General features: G+C 40.0%; 1 protein-coding gene and 1 long non-coding RNA gene across 5 annotated transcripts in view; one reads left to right on the forward strand and one right to left on the reverse strand.

Moving 5' to 3' along the window:
* The window catches only part of MDN1 (midasin AAA ATPase 1), a 175688-nt gene that overhangs the window by 36487 nt on the left and 112598 nt on the right, over nucleotides 1–26603 (forward strand). For all 4 annotated transcript variants that reach the window (XM_039529043.1, XM_039529044.1, XM_039529046.1 and 1 more), the window contains exons 9-25: nucleotides 86–200; nucleotides 3544–3737; nucleotides 7620–7701; nucleotides 9306–9401; nucleotides 11158–11270; nucleotides 11950–12098; nucleotides 12182–12242; nucleotides 12796–13007; nucleotides 14595–14698; nucleotides 15956–16100; nucleotides 18631–18727; nucleotides 20430–20543; nucleotides 22353–22500; nucleotides 22679–22789; nucleotides 23847–23998; nucleotides 25123–25301; nucleotides 25698–25906. In XM_039529043.1, the coding sequence (XP_039384977.1) occupies nucleotides 86–200; nucleotides 3544–3737; nucleotides 7620–7701; nucleotides 9306–9401; nucleotides 11158–11270; nucleotides 11950–12098; nucleotides 12182–12242; nucleotides 12796–13007; nucleotides 14595–14698; nucleotides 15956–16100; nucleotides 18631–18727; nucleotides 20430–20543; nucleotides 22353–22500; nucleotides 22679–22789; nucleotides 23847–23998; nucleotides 25123–25301; nucleotides 25698–25906 (2281 nt within the window). The remainder of the gene's footprint in view (nucleotides 1–85; nucleotides 201–3543; nucleotides 3738–7619; nucleotides 7702–9305; nucleotides 9402–11157; nucleotides 11271–11949; nucleotides 12099–12181; nucleotides 12243–12795; nucleotides 13008–14594; nucleotides 14699–15955; nucleotides 16101–18630; nucleotides 18728–20429; nucleotides 20544–22352; nucleotides 22501–22678; nucleotides 22790–23846; nucleotides 23999–25122; nucleotides 25302–25697; nucleotides 25907–26603) is intronic.
* Nucleotides 25158–26603, reverse strand: part of LOC120400465 — a 52273-nt gene continuing 50827 nt past the window's right edge. Inside the window, exon 4 of the long non-coding RNA XR_005595825.1 lies at nucleotides 25158–25810. This is a non-coding gene — a long non-coding RNA (uncharacterized LOC120400465). The remainder of the gene's footprint in view (nucleotides 25811–26603) is intronic.

Here is a 26603-nt window from a genome sequence, read left to right on the forward strand (position 1 = left end):
TAGAATATAATGGAATTTTAAATTCTTCAGTTAAACACTATGTAATATGCTATATGACTCCATTGGGTGTGTTTGTTTAATTTAGAGTCTTCAGCTGTGGTGGTGGTTGGTACCGACAGCAAAACAGCCATGCTACTCTTCTGGACAAGTATTGGACCAAAATTCGGATGGATAACATGAATAAAGCAGAACTCAAAGAGGTAGGTGGAGTAATGTCATTATAGAGCACCAGGCGTTGTTCCATAGTTAAGGTTTACAACAGAGATTCCATAATAAGCCTGATTCTTGTTTCTGCTGTTCAAAATCCGCAAAATAGTCATATTGGCTTCAAAATGGTTAGGTTAGATCTGGGGCAAAGGAATACTTATTCTACAAAGCTTGGAAGTGAATCAGAGAGAGATTTTGGGCAACCTCAAAATAGAACAGTCCAACACAGTTCTTTAACATCTCTAGGGAATGTCTACTTCGGTTGAGCTTAGTATAGTACATCAAATGGCAGCTGGAGAAGAAAGCTTCCATTTGAAAAGTAATTCTCTAGCCCTTTTCTTTGCAGGTATGGAGCTCAAAGTGCAATCTGAGTGTAAAGAAGGCTTGTCAAGGGGGTGAGGGGCGGCGAGACTTTTTTGGTTCTTGTTGTGCCCCCTGTCCCTCCCCCAATCAAAAGACTTGAGGGGAATGTTCACCCTTCTAATTCTCATGGAGGTGTGGAAGGGGTCCACAAGCCTCTTAGGGTCAGTCTGTGCTGCAGTTAAACACCCGTGGCTGGCCTGTGTCCGCTGACTCAGGCTTGCAGGTCTGTAAAATTGCCATGCAGGCATTCGGGTTCGGCTGGAGCCCAGACTCTGGGACCCTCCTCCATTGCGTTTCACAACATAACCTGGGGTTATGCCCAAATTTATCTCTAACTTGCCTCTGAATTATCTCACTTCACTTTACCCATCTTCTACCAGGCCTCGCTTGACTATTGTCAAGCCTGTTTTTAGGAAATAGATTTTTGGGCCTACAGTAGATTCCGTTTACTAGCAATCCCTTGGTTGCCAGCAAAAAGTTGCTATTGTCCAACAATTGCTAATAATCAGAAAATAGGTTTCTGAAGCAGCAGCCAGGGAAGGAAATGCTGGGATGTGCCTTCCCTGGGTGCAGTCCTCAAACCGGATTGTGGGTAGACAGCAAAAAGGAGGGGGGCTGCAGCCCAAATGCCAGGGTTTTCCAGGGAATAGGGGTACTGGGGACCCATGGAGCTGCACGGTACTTCACTCTCCACCCTTTGGCTCAGCATGTCCCAGCACTTTCTTTCCTATATGGAGTGACCTGACATGGTGCAGTCGGGAGAGTGCAGGCACTGGGAGAGGTACCATGCAGCTCTGACATCTAGGCTGCAGCTGCTCCACTTCCCCCGCCTCCCCAAGTCTCCCACTCTGTCTACAGCCTCCTCTCCCAGCCCACAGCCTGTTATCTCCTGTGTGGTCCCTGTGTGCAGGTTTGCAAGCTGCCCTCCCAGAAGGAAGCACTGGGACTGGCTGAGCACCAGCCACAGGCACATTTGCACCACTGCAGCCTGGGAAGGCAGGTCTCAGCACTTGCTTCCCTACGTGCAGCTCTGCAGACCTGCATGCAGAGGGTGCTTGGCCCATCCTAGTGCTTCCTTCTGGGGCTGCATCCCCACAAACTTGCCTGAAGGTGGATCCTTTTTTCTCAATAATATGACTAATAAGCAGCATGCTGTTGTCAATATCCAAACCCCATTTACATTAAAATCAATGGGACGGGATTGCTTCCTGGCAAAACATTGCTATTGACTGGAAGTTGTTAATATCCAGGTTGCTATTAAGCAGAATCTACTGTACTTACATTTCAACACAGTTCTATATAACATAAACAAGCATCATAGAACTGGAAGGGACCTCGAGAGGTTATCTAGTCCAGTCCTCTGTGCTCAAAACTTCTCTTCTGCAGACTAAACAAACCCAGTTTTTTCAATCTTCCCTCATAGGTCATGTTTTCTAGACCTTTAATCATTTTTGTTGCTGTCCTCTGGACTTTCTCCAATTTGTCTACATCTTTTCTGAAATGTGGCGCCCAGAACTGGACACAACTGAACTCCAGTTGAGGCCTAATCAGCATGGAGTAGAGAGGAAGAATTATTTCTTGTGACTTGCTTACAAAACTCCTGCTAATACATCCCAGAATTATGTTTGCTCTTTTTTGCAACAGCATGACACTGTTGACTCATATTTAGCTTGTGATCCACTATGACCCCCCAGATTCCTTTCCGCAGTAATCCTTCCTAGATAGTCATTTCCCATTTTGTATGCGTGCAACTGATTCTTCCTTCCTAAGTGGAGCACTTTGCATTTGTTCTTATTGAATTTCATCCTATTTACTTCAGACCATTTCTCCAGTTTGTTCAGATCATTTTGAATTTTAATCTTATTCTCCAAAGCACTTGCAACTTCTTCCAGCTTGGTATTGTCCGGAAACTTTATAAGTGTACTCTCTATGCCATTATCTAAATCATTGACAAAGATATTGAACAGACCCGGACCCAGAACCGATCCTGCGGGACCCCACTCGTTATGCCCTTCTGGCATGACTGTGAACCACTGATAACTACCCTCTGGGAATGATTTTCCAACCAGTTATACATCCATTTCATAGTAGCTCCATCTAGGTTGTTTTTCCCTAGTTTGTTTATGAGAAGGTCATGCAAGACAGTATCGAAAGCTTTACTAAAGTCAAGGTGTACCACATCTCCGCTTTCACCCCCTATTCCCAAGGCTAGTTATCCTGTCAAAGAAAGCTATCAGGTTGGTTTGACATGATTTGTTCTGGACAAATCCATGCTGACTGTTATTTATCACCTTCTTATCTTTTAGGGGTTTGCAAATTGATTGCTTTAATTATTTGCTCCATTATCTTTCCAGGTACAGAAGTTAAGCTGTCTGGTCTGTAATTCCCTGGGTTGTCCTTATTTCTCTTTTTATAGATGGGCACAATATATGCCCTTTTTCAGTCTTCTGGAATGTCTCCTGTGTTCCATGACTTTTCAAAGATAATTGCTAATGGCTCAGATATCTCCGCAGTCAGCTCCTTGAGTATTCTAGGATGCATTTCATCAGGCCCTGGTGATTTGAAGACCTCTAACTTGTCTAAGTAATTTTTGACTTGTTCTTTCCCTATTTTAGACTCTGATCATACCTCATTTTCATTGGCATTTACTATGTTAGACGTCCAATCGCCACCAACCTTCTTGGTGAAAACCGAAACAAAGATATCATTAAGCACCTCTGCCATTTCCACATTTTCTGTAATTGTCTTTCCCACCTCATTGAGTAATGGGCCTACTCTGTCCTTGGTCTACCATTTGCTTCATCATCTTTGTAGGATACAAAAGAACTTAGCTTCTTTTTAAGACTGGATCCCCCCTTACTAGTGTTTGTAACTTGCCCTCTTGGGGAGTGATTATCTGAGTATATCATAATAAAACTTGCATGACTAGTAGTTGGCTGCTGAGTTATACAGATTGCAATTTCTGTTTCTCAGATTCTTCAGGGCAGATACCCCAACCTTGCTGCTGTGACTGATCGTCTACTAGACATTTATCTTCAGCTCACTGGAGACAAGCATCAAACATCAGAAATCAGTTTTCCTGCCTGTGAGCAGGAAGTGGAAGATGCATCAGAACTGAAAAAAGAAAACAAAAGGCCAAGTCTGGAGGGAAGAGAACTATCTCTGAGGTAGGTTTTTCCCTTACACATTTATTCAAATAATATTTAGCCAGTGAGTGAAAGTTTACAGTAAATCTTGGCTTGGTTTGTGTTTTTTTCCTTGAGGAAAAACAGTTAACATTATGAAACATTAGTTAAAAAAATTAATGGTCTTGGAGAATTCTGTCATTCTTTTGTTTGTTTTTAAAGTAATTTTTAATGCTTCTTAGCCCTCTGGAACTCCTGAATCCAAATGATGTAGAACTTCACTTTCTTGTGTAGTATGGAATATAACTACTAGGCAAGACTGACTGCATAATTTTGATTACATGTAAAATGTCCTGAATTATTTGAACTTCTTTGGGGTCAGAAATAAGAATTTAATATAAAGCCACAGGGATATTTCTCTATGCCTTTTTTTAGCAAAATGTATAAGGTTTAGTAGATAAGATTTGCTAATTACTAATAAAACTTCTTGTTGAAAAGGGACACAAATGAGATTAAGGGGTAACTAATAAATATTTTTTCAGCTATCATATTCTTTATTTGCACATCAGATTAGTGCATTTTGGTGTTAAGCAATTGTTTATGGCATTCTAATCTATAGTTTGCTCAAAGTAGCATACAATTATTTTATGGCTTTTTGTGACACAAGAACACAAGGCCATAGTGAGTCAGACCAGTGGTCCATCTAGCTCAGTATCCTGTCTTCTGACAGTGGCCAATGCCAGGTGCTTCAGAGGGAATGAATAGAACAGTCAGTCATCAAGTAATCCATCTCTTGTTGTCCACTCCTAGTTTCCGGCAAACAGAAGGTAGGGACACTCAGAGCATAGGGTTGCATCCCTGGCCATCCTGGCTAATAGCCATTGATGGACCTATCTTCCATGAACTTATCTAATTCTTTTTTGAACCTTGCTATAGTTTTAGCTTTCACAGCATCCCCTGGCAATGAGTTGACTTTGTGTTGTGTGAAAAAGTACTTCCTTTGTTTTAAACCTGCTGCCTATTAATTTCATTTAGTGACCCCCTGGTTCTTATGTTATGTGAAAGGGTAAATAACACTTCCTTATTCACTTTCTCCACACCAGTCATAATTTTATAGACCCTATCATATCCCCTCTTAGTTGTCTCTTTTACAAATTAGAAAATTCCAGTCTTTTTAATCTGTTCTTACATGGAAGCTGTTCCATACCCCTAATAATTTTTGTTACCCTTTTCTATGCTTTTTCCATTTCTGATATATCTTTTTTTGAGATGGAGCAACCACATCTGCACACAGTATTTAAGGTGTGGCCTACCATGGATTTATATAGCGACATTATGATATTTTTTTCTTATTATATCCCTTTTCTAATGGTTCCTCAGATTCTGATAGCTTTTTTGACTGCCACTGTGCATTGAGCAAATGTTTTCGGAGAGCTATCCAAAATGACTCTAAGATCTCTTTCTTGAGTGGTAGCAGCTAATTTAGACCCCCTGATTTTGTTTGCATAGTTGGAATTTCCAAAATGTATTACTTTGCATATATCAACATTGAATTTTATCTGCCATTTTATTGTCCAGTCACCCAGTTTTGTGAGATCCCTTTGTAATTCTTTGCAGTCTGCTTTGGACTTAACTATCTTGAGTAACTTTATATCATCTGCAAATTTTTGTTAGTTCACTGTTTACCCCTTTTTCCAGATCATTTATGAATATGTTGAACAGCACTGGTCCCAGTACAGATCCTTGGGGACACCACTATTTACCTCTCTCCATTGCGAAAACTGACCATTTATTCATACCCTTTGTTTCCCATCTTTTAACCGGTTACTGATCAACGAGCAGGCCTTCCCTCTCCCATGACTGCTCAGTTTGCTTAAGAGCCTTTGGTGAGGGACCTTGTCAAAGGCTTTCTGAAAGTCTTAAATACATTAAATCCACTCAGTCCTCTTTGTCCGCATGTTTGTTGACACCCTCAAAGAATTCTAATAGATTGGTGAGGCATAATTTCACTTTACAAAAGTCATGTTGACTCATCCCCAACAAATTATGTTCATCTGTGTGTCTGATAATTCTGTTCTTTAATATAGTTTCAACTAATTTGCCTCTTACTGAAATTAGTTTTACTGGCCTGTAATAGCCAGAATTGCCTCAGAAGCCTTTTTAAAAAATTGGCGTCACATTAGCTATCCTCCAGTCATCTGGTACAGAAGCTGATTTAAATGATAGATTACAAACCACAGTTAGTATTTCTGCAATTTCATATTTGAGTTCCTTCAGAACTCTTGTGTGAATACCATCCGGTCCAGGTGATTTATTACTGTTTATCAATTTTCTTCAAAATCTCCTCTAATGACATCTCAATCTGGGACAGTTCCTCAGATTTGTCATCTAAAAAGAATGGCTCAGGTTTGGGAATCTCCCTCTCATCCTCTGTAGTGAAGACTGATGCAAATAATTCATTTCGTTTTTTCTCCAATGGTCTTATCTTCCTGGAGTGCTCCTTTAGCACCTCGATCATCCAGTGGCCCCACTGATTGTTTAGAAGGCTTCCTGCTTCTGATGTCCTTATATTTTTATTTTATGTTAGTATTTGAGTCTTTGGCTAGTTGCTCTTCAAATTCTTTTTTGGCCCATCTAATGATGACAAAATGCAGAGTGGATTGTTGGATTTTCTCTCTCTTCTCACATGAAGCACCAAATATAGTTGTATTGAGTTATATAATCAGTACTGTTTCATAAAACAATATGCAAATACTAGATACGTGGTAGTGCAGAATAGCCTTGGGGTGTGATAGAAATGGCATGTATTAAAAACATAGCCAGTTGCATGGTTAATATTAATCATGAACTTTGTTATCAAAAAGTTCAGAAGGAATGAGGTTTTGGCAAGCAACTTGAGCTTTGAAATGATTTTCCTTATAAATTACTCAATAACAAAAGCATGTTTTTTGTAATAACTTTGTTTATCTAGAATTGTTACTATGGTATGTACGTCTGGCTGTTTCTGATACTTTGCTAGTACTTTGCCAAAATAGACATTGTGGCTCTTTAAGTACAGTAGAACCTCACAGCTACAAACACCAAAGTTATGAACTGACCAGTAAACCACACGCCTCATTTGGAACTGAAAATACGCAATCAGACAGCAGCAGAGACACCCCCCCCCCCCCCCCAAAAAAGGCAAATACGGTACAGTATTGTTAAAGGTAAACTGCTAAAAAAAAAAAAAAAAAAAAAAAAGGGAAAGCATCATTTTTCTTCTGCATAGTAAAGTTTCAAAGCTGTATTAAGTCAGTGTTCAGTAATAAACTTTTGAAAGAACAACCATAACATTTTGTTCAGAGTTACGAACATTTCAGAGGTCTTGTCTACACTACTGGGGTAAGTTGACCTAAATTATGCTACTCCAGCTTACTGCGGTGTCTACACCATGCTGCGTCAATGGGAGACACTCTCCCATCAACTTCATTTACTCCCCTCGTTCCAGTGGAGTACCAGAGTCGACCGGAGAGCGCTCTGCAGTCAATTTAGCGGGTCTTCGCTAGACCCTCTAAATCAATGGTGGGCTGCATGCAGCCTGCGGGCCACAGGTTGCCCACCACTGCGCTAAATCAACCCCCACTGCATCAATCACAGCAGTGTCGATCCCTGGTAAGTGTAGACATGGCCAGCGTTACGAACAGCTTCCATTCCCCAGGTGTTAGCAACTCTGAGGTTCTACTATAGTCATTTGCACTTTGGAGTACACATCCCACTTATGTGGTACCTTCATGTGTACATTTAAAAAAGTAAAATAAAATCTGAATAAAAATAAAATCTAGTTACCAGCAGGGAGAATAATTGGACTGAATTGAGGAAAGAAGAGCTGTGTATTACTGTTCAGCTATACCCAACATATGGCTTCCTCTCTCTCTCTCGTCTTAGAGATTTATTGAATTGGTGCAGCAGGATTGCCTACAACTTTGACAGCTCTTCCTCAACTACTGCAGTGAATATTTTTCATGAGGTACAGTAAGACTGAATCCATTTTACAGTTGATCACTAAGGATTTTGACGTTGGCTCTTAAGGCATAAAACAAGACTCAATTAAAAAAATAGTGCTGCCTTGAACAGATTCTAGTTGGAGTGATTGATGCAATAACAGAGACCATGCTAACAGCATCCCTATGGTCTTAGCCATCTTGGATCAGGAAAAAGGTATTTGTGTAGTAACACACTGAATGTCTCTCTGACCAACTTACTGAAATATAAAATACATGATGGCGTGGTGTGACAAGTTTTTATTGGTGTGAGTTTGGGATGGCATGTTACTAGTGAGTGGCAAAGTTATGTGTTATGCATATCATCCCAAATGTGTGCCATTAGTGCGTCCTATGTGCTACAAAAACACAACTTTAGGAATATTTTAATATCTTTTTTTTTAAATGGTAATATATCCCCCACCTAAGACCAAGAGGCCTTTAGCTACTGTGCAGGACTCAAAGGAAGGGAGAAATTAAAACTTAGATAATGTTTCTTCAAGGTTCCCAAGACACAGACCAGGTTTTCATCTCGAGGCCAAAAGACCAACAATATCAAGACACTTGATCACGGAATAAATGTAAAACACCTCTCAAAGCAGCTTTTTTTTTTTTAAACAAGTGGTGTTTTTTTAAAGTTTGATAGCCTGGGGCACCTCCAGGGCTAGACGCAAACACTGAGTTCATCAGAAAGAGGCTGACCTTCCCTCTCCCATGATGACAAGATTCTGCTTTTGGCATTGCTGAGACTTTAAAGCGGTGATGCTTATATTTAGAGTAGCTTACTGGGCAGCCCAGGACTAGTTTTCTATCCTATAGGCCCTTAGCCTGGAGTGGTGATGGATTATATGTTTTAGTATAGTAAAGATGCATTTTCTGGCTCATTTAAAAAAATAAAGCTTGGTTGCTCTTTGAAGTTGCCAAGAGATTTGCAAGGTTACAATAAGTCCTTGGGAGAGGAATTTGTGGACAAGTGATACAGTGGTAGTCTGTTGTAACTTTATTTCACATGTCTATTAAATTGATCACATGCTTCTGTGTGTATCCATAGAAGCAGGCTTGTGGAGGTGATGCCATGTGTTACACACCTTTGAACTTCACCTGTGCTTTTCCATTACAAGACTTATTCTAGCATTCCAAATCCCTCAGCCATTTCAGTTGTCATTTGTTTTTGTTTTTTGGCAAGTGATTAAAAATGATTTCTTTTCTCCAAATGTGGAATTTCCCCTACGTATTAGCCCAGTTTGTAATTTAGAACTGGTATTGTCCAGTTGTGTCTCAGAGGTAGCTTTAAGGTGTGGTATCTTGTGACCCATGAGGAGATGCTTATCACCCAAGAAGATTCTAAAACAATGACACTCCCAGGTATAGAAATGTTATTTTAAGTGATCACGAGGATTTTAGGGTTCTTTCTGAACTTTGTACTGTTGGACTCGTGGGGTCAGATCCAAAGTCCACTGAAATCAATAAAAAGAATCCTACTGACTTCAGGGGGCTCTGGATCAGGCCCAGGGTACCTGAAGTGTAGTGGTCTCTGTCAAGTTACAACATATTAATTGAAAATGTGGTGGTGTTTTTTTTCCTTTGACAGGCATTAGACTGTTTCACAGCTATGCTGTCCAAGCAAGGGAGCAGGCAGAAAATGGCAGAAATTATTGGAAGCAAACTAAACATTTCCAAGAAAAAGGTATATTGAGAAATGATTAGCTTGGCCTTTATTTAAAATATTCTAAATTGTTCAATAAACAAATGGTAAAAGATGACTTTTTGCCTGGATGGAACCATTTAATTTCACAGTTACAGGCATAAGTAAAACTGGTTATTCATGTGCAACAAAATGCTGACACTGATGCTGTTTTAGCTTTTTAGGATAGATACAGCTTGAAAAAGCAGGTGTATAAGAATGCTTCTGAGTCTAGATATTAAAGTAATATTAGTCTTACACTACCTGTCCTTTTAAGGAGGGTTTCTATTAGAATTTTTTGGAAACGACTAATTTAAGAATAGCGAGGCCTGACACTTCTTAGACTAAATTTTTTTTTAAAAATATTTTTTTCCTGCTGTTCAGCTGATGTTTAGAATGGTCTTTGAACAGGGCCCAAGAGCAGCAGCACATACTTGGGCTCCCTCCTCCCCTTCCTGTCTGTGCTCATCACTGTTTTCTGACTCTTCAATTATAGTTTCAGCATTGCTGCTAATGTTTCTGGTAAACAGCCTCTTTTAAAGGGCCTGGGGACAGTGGCGCTGAAACGTTTTTTATAGTGGGGGTGTTGAAAACCAGCAAAACTATCCCCAAACTTTTTACCTCGTGCCGGCCCCCTTTCCCCTCTCTGCCTCTCCCCGCCCCCCTGAGCTGAGGCGAGGAGTAGCGTCGTGTCTCTAGGAGCGGGGGGACAAAGACAGGGATGAGGGGGCCAAGGCTGGGGGCAGGCGCAGGGCCAGTAGCAGAGCCCCATGTGTGGCACTAGCAGGCGGGACCGCACATCTGTGGCCGGGAATGGGGCACAGGGCCAGCAGCCACGATGCAGGATCCCACGTGCATGGCCAGGACCCTGCATAAAGCCTGGGGGTGCTGCAGCACCCTTCACAACTCTACTTCCCACGCCTATACCTGGGGAAGAGTATAAATGTGAACTCCCTCCAGATCAGTGTGCAGGTGTTATCTTCATGCTAATGAATGAGAAACAAAGGCCAACTGACCATCTATAAAACAATGACGTTAACTAGCACTGTCAGATGCACAAAGCAAAAGGAAAGTCTTTTTCTCTAGTCTTTCACTGATAATTTACTTGGATAACTTACAAAATTTTCAGATAAAAATGTGACCTTTCTCTCTCATCTCCATCCCTTGCCCCCAAGTTGACAGTATCCCTCCTTTGCAGCCTTCTTTAATGAAGGAAAACTTCGGATCTTTGAGGAAAAATTCAAAATGTCAAATAATCAACAGATTTTTCTGTTCACTTCCCTCCTTCCCCATTGTTTAAGTATAGAAACAGAAGAATCTGTAACTGTCATGAATATCCTGTTGAGACAGACATCCCACTCACTGCCTCTATACACAAACAATATTATGCCTCACCCAACAAGCTGTTTGCTTTCCTGCTTCAGCAGAGCACAGGTTAAACTACCTAAATGCTGATATAGGTTTAAGTAATTGATTAGCAAGGAGATTGACAAAGTAGAACCATAATGACATAGATTCCATAAGAAGTACAGAGAGAAATCAATACTTGTCTAATGCAAAATGGCCATTGGGGTGAAGGGATGGAACTTGGAAGATTCTTAAGTCTTTTAAGTGATGAGGATTCAAAATGTGTTCATGAGCAAATGAGCTTGTTACACAATGATACTAGATGAACAGAAAATGCACAGGGTATGTTCTTTGCATAAAGTATCAGGCAGAATTATGATATATATTGGAAGTAATGATGCTTTCTATATAGGCGGAGTTCTATTGTCAGCTTCATAAACCAGAAATTCTAATAAGGGAACATGAAGTTGCTGTGGGAAGAGTGCAGCTCTTGCGGAAACAAACTCAGGCACTTCTTATACAAAGGTAAAGATAATTGTAGCTCACCCTTCGTGTACCTTTTTCCCTGGGAGCTACACATTTTATGTTGCAGTCGAATGAATTGAAAGCTAAATTGTAAAAGATGCATGTTCAGAGAGTCTGGCAACATCATTTTAAGCAAAAGAATAAGGCTGTTTGTTTTGATATCAGGATCTTATATCAGGACTGAGATGTCAGCATGGCATCTCTAACAAACCAAGGATGGAGATTCTCTGCATCTTTTAAGATAGAATATCGTGAAGTCAGGCTAGAGCTGGAAATGCTGTCAGATCTAATGGAAGGTATTGGGTGGTAACAACAATAGCTCTGACTTGGTGAAGGGAGCATTTGCAGGATGCAGCACTGAAAGCCGTTTTGGTGGCAATAACTCAGGTGGTAGGGAAAAGGGAAGTGTAAAAACCAAGGATTCTTGTGAGAAGCCCAAATTTCTTTAATATAAAAGATTGGTAACAAAAAAGCCGAAATTTCTGAGTTGTAAATAGAGAAAATGAACATGTGTCTAATCTGGTACTTAAACACATATCTTGGAACTGTTTCTGTTAGACATATTTTCTTACTTAAAAGTCAAAACTTTAGTTGCAACCCTAAGGGGAAAAAATTAAAATTGAAGTGAGAGTTTCTTGAGGTACCTTGTCCTTAACAGCTGCTTTCTCTGGCTTGGCAGGGAGAAGCAAACCTTCGCTGCCACACGCCCATCTTCGGTACTGATTGAACAGCTTGCAATGTGTGTTGACAAAGGAGAGCCTGTGCTGTTGGTGGGTGAAACAGGAACTGGCAAAACCTCAACTGTCCAATACCTTGCTCATATTACAGGTATAATACAGTATAAATATTCCACTTTGTACAGAGGCAATAGAAAATACATGAATGATGACTTTGTTTTGTTTTGTTTCAAGGACACCATTTGAGGGTTATCAATATGAACCAACAGAGTGACACTGCAGATCTGCTTGGGGGGTGAGTCGTTTAATAAGTTGATATAGAATGGACTGAGAATGTATTAAAGCAAGCTTTCATTCAAGCATATTTGACTGTAAACACAACTGAACTATAATGTAACTTATAAAAATGGGTAACCGGGTAGGTGTTTTTCAGTGAACAGGAACCCTCCTATCACCACTAGCATTCAAGAGCTTTTGCTTTTAAATGGCTTAACTAAGTTCTGTGCACAAGTGTGCAAGCCACGGCTGCTAAAATAAAAAGCCAAAGTTACCCAGTGTATATATAGTTATCAAAATATCTACTAGGTATTTTGGCTGATAGTAGCAAGGATGGATTAGAGTAGTACGGTTTGTATAAAATCGCTTTCTAAGGAGCATGTATGTATATGCCATTTCAAATCTAATAGGCAAATAAAACCTTAGTTTATAATTGTTTGTTCTGGATTTCTACGTGACCTCATAACATCTTCAGTTCAGGGACACAAATTTTGTCAAATTTCACAGGAGCAGATGGGAGCTGGTATTTGGCCATGTAACAAGTAACTAATTTCTCTCTTGGTCCTGCACAGCTATAAGCCAGTGGATAACAAATTGATTTGGCTGCCCTTACGAGAGTCTTTTGAGGAACTCTTCTCTCAGACGTTTTCCAGGAAGCAAAATCAAACTTTCTTGGGTCATATCCAGACGTGTTACAGACAGAAACGTTGGCATGATCTACTCAAATTAATGCAGCATGTTCACAGATCGGCCGTTAATAAGGAAGCAAAAGAAAATGCATCAGGTAAGAATTCAACCTAAGCAAGCTCTCATCATCAACAGTTAACTGTTTCAGAAGGTAAAAGTTGTGGTGGTCAGTTTCTTGTTTACTGATTTCCACAACTTCATCTTCTCTGGCCTTGCAAATGCATTCTTGCCCCTCTCTTATTTATTCAAAATGCTGCTCTTATGATCGTTTTCCAAGCCTGTCACTTTGATCAGGTCACTCCTCTCTTTTCATCCCTCCGCTGGCTTCTCCTTCTCTAGCGCATCAGACATAAATTGCTTTTCTTCATTTTCGAGGCCTGTCACAGCTTCTTACCACCTTACCTATCATCTCTCACTAGCTATTGAGATGGAGACGTCCACTACTCATCAGGCCGTGATGCCAGCCTCCATCACCCACTTGTTCAATTTCAAACAAGCTCTTCCATGCGTCTTCCCATGCTGCCCCTCACACTTGGGAGGAGCTCCTCATAAACATCTGCAAGGGCGCTTCATTGTCCTCCAACAAATCCTTCCTTAAAACTTTCCCGTGCTGTCATGCCTATAAAAAACTTGACAACGAATAGGCCACTGGTGTGCTGAGACCACTGCCTATCATGCTGAAAAATGTCTTAGCGTTCCCTTGCTCTGCCCCGTCTTGTCAGTTTGTGTGTCCATCTATTGGCTTTTGTCTTACACTTAGATTGTAAGCTTTCTGGGATATGGACCATGGGATATGGACCATTTTTTGTTCTGTTTTTGTACAGCGCCTGGCACCATGGGGTCCTGGTTCATGACTGGGGCTCCTATGCTCCTAGGAACTATAGTAATATATATAATTAACAATAATAATAATTATAACTTTCGTTCGATATGGGCCAAACTGAATTCATGATGTACATTTTTTTTGCTCTTCCATTAGCTGGTTCTCCTCAGCTATTCAGCTAAAAAAAAGCTAAAAAAAGCACAAGTCTAAACAGGGGTGAGCATTCTTCAGGGGAGTGTTAAAGACTGTTTTTAATAATCCTCAAAGACGAAAAAACAAGAAGTGATTGAAGTCCCAATGCAAATGAAAAGTAATGCACAATAGAAAATAAACTTACAAAGCTAACCACCTCAGACATTGTAATATTATATGGAACACTCTTACCTCGGGCACTGACTTGATCAAAAACCAAAACATTATGACGGATGAGTAACAGTAACAATTTCCTCCATCCCCAAATAGGTTTTGTAGGTTTCATTGTTTCCTGCAGCACCACTTACTGTCTCACTGGATTGGAAAGTACATTATTTCTGATACTTTTGAATGTGTCAGCAAGTGGCCGCTCCTAAGCTGGGAGACTTTTGCGTGAACAGCAGGTTGATTATATTCATGATATACAATTTTAAGCTCTTAGAACATTTAAAAAATACATTAGAACAAAACTATAACAGTTCCTTTTTTTAATTTATGAGATCTAAACTGCAAAACTTGAATATTTTCTTCTCCTTATGAGTTCAGCCAAGCTCCATCTTATTGCATTATATTCCATGACTGCAGTGGCTTCACAAAATTCAGTGTTATAGCAATGTGTTTTATGCCATCATTCTGATGTTACAAAAATCAAATTTGTTTTTCTTGTAGGCTCACCATTGAAAGAAAAGTGGGAAGCATTTGGTCTTAGACTGAATCATGCCCATCAACAGATGAAAATGACAGAAAATGTTCTGGTGTTTGCATTTGTAGAGGTATTCAGATATTTCAATTATGACATTGGGCTAGGAAAGTAGGGGGAGTATTTACAATGAACCAATATTATAAGGTAATTGGGTGTACTGACAAGACTTTTTATGAAGCAAAACTTTACAAACAGTTGTGGTGTGGACTTGGATACATTATTTTTTCTTGAGGCTGGGATGGCTGAAGAGAATTATTTGGTTGTGAAGAAACATTGATAGTCTGATGAAAGCTGTACTTGCTTTGACACAAGAATATAAATAATGCTCATAGCATCAATTCCGGTGCACAGTGTTAGAAAAGCAACTTTGGGAAAACTTGAGCTGAAAATCAGGTTCAGCAGGATAAATGACTGCACTAAATTCTCCAACAGAATACACCTCTACCCCGATATAATGTGACCCGATATAACACTGATTCTGCTATCACGCAGTAAAGCAGCACTCGGGGGGGGGGGGGGGGCGGCTACATGCTCCAGTGGATCAAAGCAAGTTTGATATAACACGTTTTCACCCATAACACGAAGATTTTTTGGCTCTCGAGGACAGCATTATATCTGACTAAAGGTGTACCTAGATAATCATAATTTTGTATTTTTAGCTTCAAGTATCTACAAAGACTTTTATAAATGGTTCAAGTGAATTGTATTAGATTTTTAATTGTTATAATTTCCCAAATTCCTGTTGATATTTTAAATGATTGTTCCTTGTAATTTTATTAACTTTATTAACAGTGTACGTTCAAAGTATATTTGAGTTGTCTAAATTCTTGACAAGTCATCTAATTAAAAAAAAATCTTGCTGAAAAACATTTCACTTGGTCTAAAGTTTTCAATTAACATTGCATAATTTTGGCTGAGAAACAAATGACCATCGTTTTCACAGAGTTGGCATCACAATAAAACAGTAAATTGATTTGTTACTGTAGCAGTGCTGACATTGGTGCTTAGGCAGCACAGTAATGAGTACACTGAAAAATAATGCTAGTGCACAAACCAGGAAATTTAACTCTGCTAGGAATGAGTGTGCAAGAGCAAATGAGCTAACTTTTTGAAAGCATGAGGATAAAGTGATCTCTGATAGTGGAGAGTGAATAAACAGTTGTCTGATTCCCCCCCCTCCACACCCCCGCATGCATACGAACTGCTGGCCAAGAGAGAGGGAGGTACAGATTAGAAGATAGGGTGTAATTCGTGTTTACAACTTCACTAGATGTTTCATATATCCTCAATGGTAAAATAGCTAACGTTGAATTGGTCCCACTCTTAGGGTACTTTGGCACAAGCGGTGAAGAAAGGAGACTGGATTTTACTGGATGAGATTAATTTGGCTGCAGCAGAGACTTTAGAATGCTTGAGTGGCTTACTAGAAGGATCATCTGGCTCACTGGTGTTACTAGACAGAGGAGACACAGGTACTGTTTGTTTGTGCTGGTACAGGTACTGTTTACTTTGGTGTCTGGCAACAGTGTACTTTATAAGTGTGTATGTAAGGCAAATTGGGGGACATACGAGATGGTTTGGATTGCAGTGGCACCAGAATGCTAATGACACTCAGCTCTGTCATACTTGGTTGGTAGTGAAGCAATCCTGAAGTAATGGAGGTAAATCTGTAGGGCAATGCCATGTGTTTTGTTACTTTGATTTGCAATGTTGGGATTCTGTTGCTTTATTGACTAGTTCAGAATATCCACCTGGTAGATGAGGCCACAGATGCTTTTTTCCATCTGTTTTACTGGAAGGCTGACACTGGCTGTTTAAGACAAAAGTATGAATCGTCTTGCCACAGTTACACATATTAATAGAACCATAAAATGTCGGATTGGAAGGGACATCATCAAATCCAGCCCCTGTTCTGAGGCAGGACCAAGTAAACCTAGACCATCTCTGACAGGTGTTTTGTCCAACCTGTTCTTAAAAACCTCCAATGATGGGGATTCCATTACCTCCCTTAGAAGTCTATTCTAGAGCTTAAGTTCCCTTATAGGTGGAAAGCTTTTCCTAATATCTAACCTAAATCTCTCATGCTGAGGATTAAGCCCATTACTTCTTGTCCTACTGTGGTATGCAACCTCTCTCTATCAGTTTCTGTACCAGGTGGCTGGAGGATAGCTAGTGTGATGCCATTTTTCTAGGGCGATAAGCCTAACTTCAGTACCAGACAAATTGGTTGAAACTATAGTAAAGAATAGAACTTTCAGACACATAGTTGAACAGAGTTTGTGGGGGAAGAGTCAACATAGCTTTTGTAAAGGGAATCATGCCTCACCAATCTATTAGAATTATTTGGGGGGCTCAACAAAGATGTGAACAAGGATGATCCAGTGGATATAGTATACCTGAACTTTCAGAAAGCCTTTGACAGGGTCCCTCACCTAAGGTTCTTAAGCAAAGTAAGCAGTCGTAGGATAACAGAGAAGGTCTTCTCATGGAACAGTAACTGGTTAAAAGGCAGGAAACAAAGGGTAGGAATAAATGGTCCGTTTTCAGAACGGAGAGAGGTAAATAGTAGTGTTCCCCAAGGATCTGTACTGGGACCAGTGCTGTTTGACATATTCATAAATGATCTGGAAAAAGGGGTGAATAGTGAGGTGGCAAATTTGCAGATGATACAAAACTACTCAAGATAGTTAAGTCCAAAGCAGACTGCGAAGTGTTAAAGGGATCTCACAAAACTGGGTGACTGGGCAACAAAATGGCAGATGAAACTCAGTGTTGATAAATGCAAAGTAATGCATTTTGGAAAACATAATCCCAACTGTACGTATAAAATGTTGGGGTCTAAATTAGCTGTTACTACTCAAGAAAGAGATCTTGGCATCACTGTTCATCGTTCTCTGAAAACATCTGCTCAATGTGCAGAGGCATTCAAAAAAACTAACAGAATGTTAGGAACCATTAGGAAAGGGATAGATAATAAATCAGAAAATATCATAATGCCCCTATATAAATCCATGATACGCCCACATCTCGAACACTGCTTGCAGATCTGGTTGCCAAAATCCTCCATAAATTTTATCATTTTTGTTGCTCTTTTCTGAACTCTTTGCAGTTTGTCCACATCTTTCCTAGTGCGGTGCCTGGTTAAAGTTATTTCACCTCTGGATTAGATTACAGCTGTGTGCTGTTCTTGTGGTTTAACTTCAAGACCATGTAAACATCAACTCATGCAGAATGTTCTGTAGCAACAAAGTCATCTGAAATGGCCAACTCTTCCTCTCATATAACTTAAAATAATCACTGCAGAATTTTCCCCGCATAAGGAGTGAAAGCAAAATGCACTGGCAGTATGACTTCACCTCTTTATGTGAGAGGGGAAGAAGTACTTACATGAAGGCCCCAGTGTCTTCAGTTTGCAAAAATTGCTGTTGCGCTTGCCTGTTAGCCCCTCTTTTGAACAGGTGTCTGGAGCACCCCTGAATAGGTATTTCATGTCTCTAGAGGTGATGCAGAAGGAACTCTGTACTTTGGGCAGCCAGTATAGTGTATCATATACTGGACTGAGACTGTGATGACCTGGCTACAGTTCCCGGCTCTGCCTCTGGCTTGCTAGGTGACCCTTCCCTAACTATGTGGATCCTGCTAGTGGTGCACTGAAAGTACTAGGTTGAAGTGCTAATATTAGGGAACTTTTAGTGTACACCTCCGGGGTCTACATGGTCTAATTAATTCACAACATGCCAGTGCGCTTTAGAAATCCCATCCCCTGTAGTGCTCATTACCCCAATGTTGTAGATATGCCCTAACTCACCAGACCAGGTGAATCACTAAAGGCTTTAACAGTGTAGTTAAGAGGATGCAGGATAGCAATGGCTGAGTGGCCCAGAGGAGGGACTTAAACTGTCTTGGATTAACCAAGAAATGTCTTTGGTTTACATTATAGTGTTTTGGTTTGCATTTTTGTGTTTGTGAATAGGCGTGAAACATCTTTATTTTTCTTTTCAGAACCTCTGGTGCGTCACCCTGGTTTTCGTTTGTTTGCCTGTATGAATCCAGCTACGGATGTTGGAAAGAGAAATCTACCTCCAGGAATAAGAAACAGGTAAAAAAATGAATGGATTGTAAAATAAAGTTGCGGTCTGTTTTGGAATTTGACTAGCTTCATGAGTCAACATGAATGGTATAACACCCGTGTTTGAAGCCCCAGGAGATAGACATTCTGAGAGGTGTTTGTTATAAGAGAGTTAAGGAGTGTTGATTGAATAGCAAGAGGAAACTACTGTTCTGCTGATGCAGAACCTAAAGAACTGCTCTGGTAATAGTGTAGAATATTATGGTTTAGGAGTCATTCCTTAAGTGTAAGTTGTCAGAGGCTGGGAATGCTGCTGTAGCAGCATGCTCTGTGCCTCTTCGGAATAATAAAGCAAGTGCTTCACAGTCCTCTAGCAATCATTCTTGTTAACTTAGCAGTGTTGATGGGCTGTACAAAGAGCTCTATATTTAGCCTTATATAGTTGGAGGAAGGCTAGTTGGACATGAGTGGATGTGTGATACCTGGAATATTTGGGACTCAGAGGACCACTATGGCTGGGGAAAAGTGGGTCTGAGAGAATTTCTTTCTCTAGTGTAACCCTCCTGATACCACCTGTGAGTGCTAAGTTCTGGACCTGCTGTCTATCTCTCATGCAATTTCCCTGCTGATTGTCAGGAAACTTATACAAAATTTATATCACTCTGAAAAGTGATCACGTGAAAATCTTCACTGCTTACTCAGGAGATCTGTTCACTGTGTGTACCTAATCATCTGCCGTCACTAGTGACAAAAATAAGGTTTTGTTGATATTCGCTTTGCAGAGCTAATAGCAATAAGAGAGAGATGGAGTAAATTTCCCCTTTTGCATTATAATCAGAATTACTTATTTTAAGTTCCAGTAAATTACATTTGTCCAAAATTCATTGAAGGCAATGGAATTTTACAAGTGTAGCAGGTCTAATTTGGCCTGCAGAACCATTGTGACCAGTGGTGAAGTATGAGATGCAAAGAACCCAACTTGATTCTCAGATCCCCGGATGATTTTCCAGGACTAACAGTTAGAAATGCGATTTTCATACTTGGTAAGCACAATTAATGCACAGTCAGTGAGACAATGAACATGAAATCCCATTACTGCCATTTTTGGAGTGGCTTAGAACTCCACTTCAGTAGCTAAATTTAAAGTAGATACTTTGCTGCTAATGTAGCTGCTTAGTTTCCTTTTTATCTTGATGAGTTGTTTTTCTCTGTTTAAATGGTTGCTCCATTAGAAATTTATTAAAAGAGGGAATATGTGAGGTAAGCTTGGCAGTTCAAAAATTGGATGTGTGGTATGTTTCACTACAGTTGAGTGATTATAATAGAGAATCAGTTTTCAAAAGCCGTCTTGCTGTGCCATTACTTTAATATTCAATAACTGCTGTCTGGAGCTCTGTACCACAAACTCCTTTTAAAAGCATGTTTCTTGTAGAGTGAGTTGAACTAATGTAGACTGTATAAAACAATACAGATATTGATACTTTGTACTTAAGCAATGTAATACTTAGCCTGTAGTTACATATTATTCTTTGCTTCAGTTCAGTCCGTATTTGTATATCAAGTCAATAAATCTTTGTTGGCAAACAAGTCAATATTTGATTTGCTGCTTATGCCATATTTTGAGCATTATGTACTCTGTGAGAGATTAACTGGGCCCTAATGAAATTTCAGAGTGTCTGTTTTATCATCAGCAGGCAGATGTCTAAGTGTTATAGTTTAATTTTTCTTGTAGGTTTACTGAACTTTATGTAGAAGAACTGCAGAATGAAGGAGACTTGCTAATTCTTATCATGGACTATCTGAAAGGCTTGAATGTGAGCAAAAACACAGTACAAGGAATCATGAAGTAAGTTATATTTACATTTTTATGAAGCCTCAGTTCAGTAAGTTGCAAATGAACATACATAATTATAGCCTACAATTTTTTACATTAGTTTCTCCCACCTGAGGTTCTTGAAGAATGACACCCAGCCTCCTTATTCTAGGGCTACTTGTATGGTACCTTTTGTTGCTGTTGCCTTCCTTTCTTTCATTCCCACCCCAAAAAGTAGTTTATTGACATTACCAGTTAGAGAGCACTATTGCTTTCATCTTTTCCTTCATCTGGGAGGTTAGAAGGGGTGGCTACTTCAGAATATCTCTGTGCGTCAGTTGTGGGGATGGTTTGCTTGCTTGCCACGGAATCTCTTTCTTTTAGAGCAGGCATATTGCCTCCAATGTGCTAAATTTCTGCAGTTCAGTTTTTTGGGCAATCTAAAGTATCTCTGTTCAAAGGACTTTGTGAGTACCTAGTGATAAATGGCATGCCAGGTTATCTCCCTGAAATACAAAATATTGTCATTTAAAACATGAATAGTTCTTTCTTGACTTTCTGGGCTTCATTGCCTGCCAGAGTAAGCCCTATTGCAACACTGCGTGATGACTTCAATGTAGACCTTCTGAGGAAAGTAGTGAATGAAGATGCTATTTTGAATGTTCCTATACAGGGATTAAATCCCTTAGAGAGATGTTTTGGTGCTAGAAAGTATTAACTCTTCGGTAACGATGAAATACAAACAGGCCCGCCGACGAGGGTGGGGAGGAAAGGAGTCAATTGCCCAGGGGCCCGGTGTTTTAAGAGGGTCTGGGCGGATGGGATAGATACGTATTTTTTTAATAAAAATTAAGATTTAAAAAAAGAGAGAAATCCTGCTGCTCTGTACAGAGCGCTGTCCCTCATTGTGACAGTAACAGTTTGCCAGAGCGCTGCTGCCCCCTTCTAGTCTGGCAGAGCCTCAGCAACAGCAGCCTGGGAACCGTGGGGCTTGCTGCCCCATCTGGCTGCTGCGCTGTGGGGCTGAGGACAGGGAGACTTTAAAGAGGAACAAGCTCCCTCTGTGCTACCAGATTTCCTTCCCCGGGGCTGCAGCTCCTCGCCAGACACAAGCCAGCAAGTTCAGCCACCCAATTGAGCCTCTCCAAGTTTGCCAAGAGAGGCAGCTGGGGGTAGGCCCCCCACCCACCCACCCTTCGCTGCCGCTAGCACTGGCTGGTGAACCACTATCAGGAGCACAGCATGAGGAGCCACCTCCACTGCTCAGCCAGGGAATGAGGCACAGGTTTTCCCTCTCCTTGGAGATCTCCCAGTAGATGTGGCGCACCAGGCCTTCTGTCTCCTCGTTGCTCTGGGTGTTGATGTCCCACAGCACCAGCAACACAAGTATTGTATTATTTATTTTAACTTTGTTAGTCATCTTCAGTTACATCTTGTATATCAGTTTTTTTCCTTGTCTTTAGATTACACATGAATCACGATTAGGTGTTTAATTAGCCTACTTGATACTTTAGGTGCTTTCTTACTTTGTGCTTCTTTAAATGTTTTAGATATTACTTTCATAATGTATTTATGTAATTTAAATATATAATTCAAAATAAATTCTACAGCTTATATTTAGGCTCACAATTTGCTTAATACTGGTGCTGTAACTGGAAAAAAAAAAAAGTTAACTAGATCAAGCAATGCCACAACTTGCGCATAATCAGTTCTAATGTGTTATAAATAGGCTAAAACGTAGTGTCATAAATCTCAACCATTCCTTTCTAGGCAGGCCATTGACTGTTCTGCCCTGGGGCCCAGAATACAAATAAGTAACTGGTTTAACTCTTTATTTTGTAGCTTCTATTTATCTGTGAGAAAAGAGTCCGAAACAAAATTGGTGGATGGGACTGGCCATAGACCTCACTACAGCCTTCGTACACTTTGCAGGGCTTTGAGATTTGCAGCATCTAATCCGTGTAAAAACATACAGCGCTCACTGTATGAGGTAATGATCTTTCTGTGTGATTTTGTTCCTAAGTGTGTGTTCAATACAAAATCTATCTGGATAAAGGAATACAAAGAAAATCATATTTTCTAAGGGCATCAGATATCAAACAAATACCTAAAAAATAAAGCTTAAATAAATTTTCACTTCACAATAGAAAATAACTTTATTCTTGTAGGGCTTTTGCCTGGGCTTCCTGACACAGCTTGACAGAGTTTCTCACCCGATAGTTCAGAAGCTAATTTGCCAGCATATTGTCTCTGGCAACATCAAAAGCCTCCTTAAGCAGGTAAGAACTTCTGAATATTTTGGGATGTTTGTTGTTATCAGGAAGATTGGTTTTATATGAATTTTCCCATGTTGATCATGCTTTAGTAATTTTAAAAGTTCTCAAATACTAAAAATTTAAACTTTATACTATTGGTTGTTTCTGATCAAATGTTTTTTCATTTAACTTGAACTATATGGTTTAAGCATGATGATTTCTTATCTGACTTGTTCTTTCATCTGAAAACATTGAAAGGATGTGGAGAACTTGCATATGACTGAATCTTGCCAAATTTCAGAGAATAACCAGACCAACTTTAGTGGTGGTGACTCTAATTCTGAAGTAGAGATGGGGGAGGAACTTGCTGTTGGTTTGGTTTTGTTTTGTTTTTGACATAAGGGGAAGTACACATTGGTATGGAAAAGGCTTGTGCTCTGATGAAGCAAAAATCTGAGCTTCATCTTGAAGAGGGAAAACCCAGGTTGATTCTTGGAGCACAGAGTGAACTTGCAGGGCTGAAACACAAAATATTGTCATTTAAAACATGAATAGTTCTTTCTTGACTTTTTGGGCTTCATTGCTTGCCAGAATAGGCTCTATTGCAGCACTGCTTGGTGATTTCAATTTAGACCTTCAGAGGAAAGTGGTGAATGAATAGGCTATTTTGAATGTTCCTATACAGGGATTAAATTCCTTAGAGAGATGTTTTTATGCTAGAAATTAACTCTCCAGTAATGATGAACTAAAAATAAGTAACCCCCTTAGTTCAAGAAACTCCTACAAGTCACTTTTCAAAATAGCATGTCACATTAAAGCCCAGAACTGGGAGTCAGGGGAACTGGGGTTCTCTTCACAGCTCTGCACAGATTCTTGACTTCAGACTAGTTACCTTTTCTTCCTTGGATTCGACATCTATAAAATTGGGATAATACATACCTCACAGGAGTTTTGAAGATTAAGCTAATGTCTGTAAATTGTTTTTATGGAAGATGCTATAGTAGTGCAAAAATAGCTGCTGCTGTTAGAAAACAATCTGAAACACATTTGTACAATCTGTTATTTCTATACTGTTTTTCAGCCACTACCAGAGCCCCAAGGAGGAAGAGCTGTACAGATAGAAGGTTACTGGATTTCAGTAGGGGATAAGGAACCTGTGATAGATGAGACTTACGTACTAACTTCTTCTGTTAAACTTAATCTGAAAGACATTGTCAGAGTTGTGTCTGCAGGGTATGTTTGTTTAAATTTTTGTGTCAGAATACAAAATTAAAAAGACAACATACAATTCTGTAATTAAGGTAGACGTATGATGAGATTGCTTACCTCTATTATATTTCTACTTCTAGTATATTTCTATACTTTTGTATTTCTATCACCCACTCAACTTTAATGTTGCCCCTTAAATCTTAATGGATTAAAATATGCATTAACATTTTAAAAAAATGATGAGACACTTCTTCTGAGAGGAATAATTATCCTTCATGACTGACCTGCAGAAAGCCCACTGTAGGAATTGCAGGCTGAGCTACAAGAATGACTTTTGACCAGTAGCTAGCAGTTGTGGGGAGTGTGTGCATGTCACTTGTTCCCAGCATTCTAAGACAAGAGCATAAGTACAATAGAACCTCAGAGTTACGAACTGACCAGTCAACCACACACCTCATTTGGAACAAGAAGTACGCAATCAGGCAGCAGCAGAGACCCAAAAAAAAGCAAATATGGTACAGTACTGTGTTAAACATAAACTACTAAAAAATAAAGGGAAAGCAGCATTTTTCTAATGCATGGTAAAGTTTCAAAGCTGTATTAAGTCAATGTTCAGTTGTAAACTTTTGAAATAACCACCATAACGTTTTGTTCAGAGTTACGAACAGTGTTTTAACTGGACTACAATATATCACAGAGGTTCTATTGTAGTCCAGTTATCTGCATGCTTGAGAGGATATGAAATCAACTTTTCTTTTGTTGTCCTTGAACAGCCTAAAATTTGTCATGTACAGTCCCACCTAAGCCCTTTAAAGCTTGGTATAAAAATGGTTTCAGTGCTGATTTAGACCAGCCTCTGATTTCACAAGTGATGACAGAGGCAGCATGGTATAGTAGTTAGCATATGGAAATAAAGGTATTTTAGATTGTGTCCTGTCTTTGACACTGACTGGCTATGTGACTTGGGTGAGTAACATAAATGAGACATTGAAAGACTAAAGTGTAGTCTCTTGATAATCTGTTACATGAGGCTCTGAAAATTTCAATCAGTACAGATGTGTTACTTCCTTTTCATATACATATAGGATATTTTGCTAAGCCAACCTAAAATACTGCTTTTAAAATACTGTCTTTGCTAATCCTTGAAGGACTCATCCCCTGCTGATTCAAGGAGAAACATCAGTTGGTAAAACTAGTTTAATTCGCTGGTTGGCTGCAGCTAGTGGGAACCACTGTGTGCGGATTAACAATCACGAACATACTGACATCCAGGAGTACATTGGCTGTTATACATCAGACGCTTCTGGGAAGCTGATGTTTAAGGAAGGTGAGGTTATCACTTATCACATTTACCTTTAATTCCCTTCCATTTTACATGTTACGCAGAGATGAAAAAAGCTTTTCCTTTCTCTGGTCATGGTTGCATAAATGCAAATATGCGCTTTCATGCCATGTTAGTTCAGTTGTGCAGGTCTTTGGTTATCATGTTAAAGGGTTTCCTTTGTTCTTCCATCTCTTGTTCTTTGGTCCATTGCACTGACAGAGAGGAGAGCTAAAGGGTTTAACAGCTTCAGTGCTGTTGCACATCTTGCTGTGGGTTAATTTTATTTTAATCTGAAGTAAAACTGGCTGCAAGGATTACTTGCTTTTGCAGGGTTTTTTTGTACATTTTCATGCAGATTACCGTAAAGGTTTAATCAGAACCTTTTGTATTCCATCACAGGTGTCCTTATTGATGCTATGAGAAAGGGTTACTGGATTATCCTCGATGAACTGAATTTGGCTCCTACGGATGTTCTGGAGGCTCTCAACAGACTGCTGGATGATAACAGAGAGCTGTTCATAACAGAGACACAAGAAGTTGTCAGGGCACACGCTCGATTTATGCTGTTTGCTACACAGAATCCGCCAGGACTGTATGGGGGCAGGAAGGTTTGTCGATCTCGCCCCTCTTGCTTTCGGTTATTATTACATTAGGAAGAAAGCTTCACCATACTATTCTTTTAGGGGTGTAGAGAGCTGTGGCACAGAAACTTTCTCACACATATCCGAGAACAATATGAAGGTGTAAAGGAGTTAGCGGAAAGGAAGATGGCCTTGTAGCCAAGACACTGGACTGCTTGCCTATGTGAGATTGGGCTATATCTACACTGCAACTGGGAGTGTGATTCCCGGCACCCATAGACAGACGCGCACTAGCTCAGCTTGGATGAGCGTGCAGCGGGTTGGGGTAGCCACCCGAATCCAAGCCCTCCTGACCCCCTGGGTCCAAGCTGGGGCAGCTAGCTCAAGGTGAGCTGGTGTGAGTGAGTCGGTCTGCCTGCACTGGGAATTGCACCTTCCAGCTGCAGTGTAGACATACCTGTAGTCTCTCAATGCCTAAGTTGCCATCTGCAAAATGTTGTGAAGATACATTAATGTTTATAAGATGCTCAAATACTAGGGCTGTGAATGCCATAGAAAAGCCTGTGTGTAACTAAAACAGTGGTTCTCAAACTTATTTGATCGTGGCCCCCCTTCTTTGTGTCTGTAGTAGTAAGCCCCATACCTCCCTCAGGTGCCCAGCCAGCAGCCACTGCTCTCCGGCCACCCAGATCTGAATGTGCGCAATAAGGTTTTTTTGTTTGTT

The sequence above is a fragment of the Mauremys reevesii genome, linkage group 3 (genome assembly GCF_016161935.1).
Source record: "Mauremys reevesii isolate NIE-2019 linkage group 3, ASM1616193v1, whole genome shotgun sequence".
NCBI lineage: Eukaryota > Metazoa > Chordata > Testudines > Geoemydidae > Mauremys > Mauremys reevesii.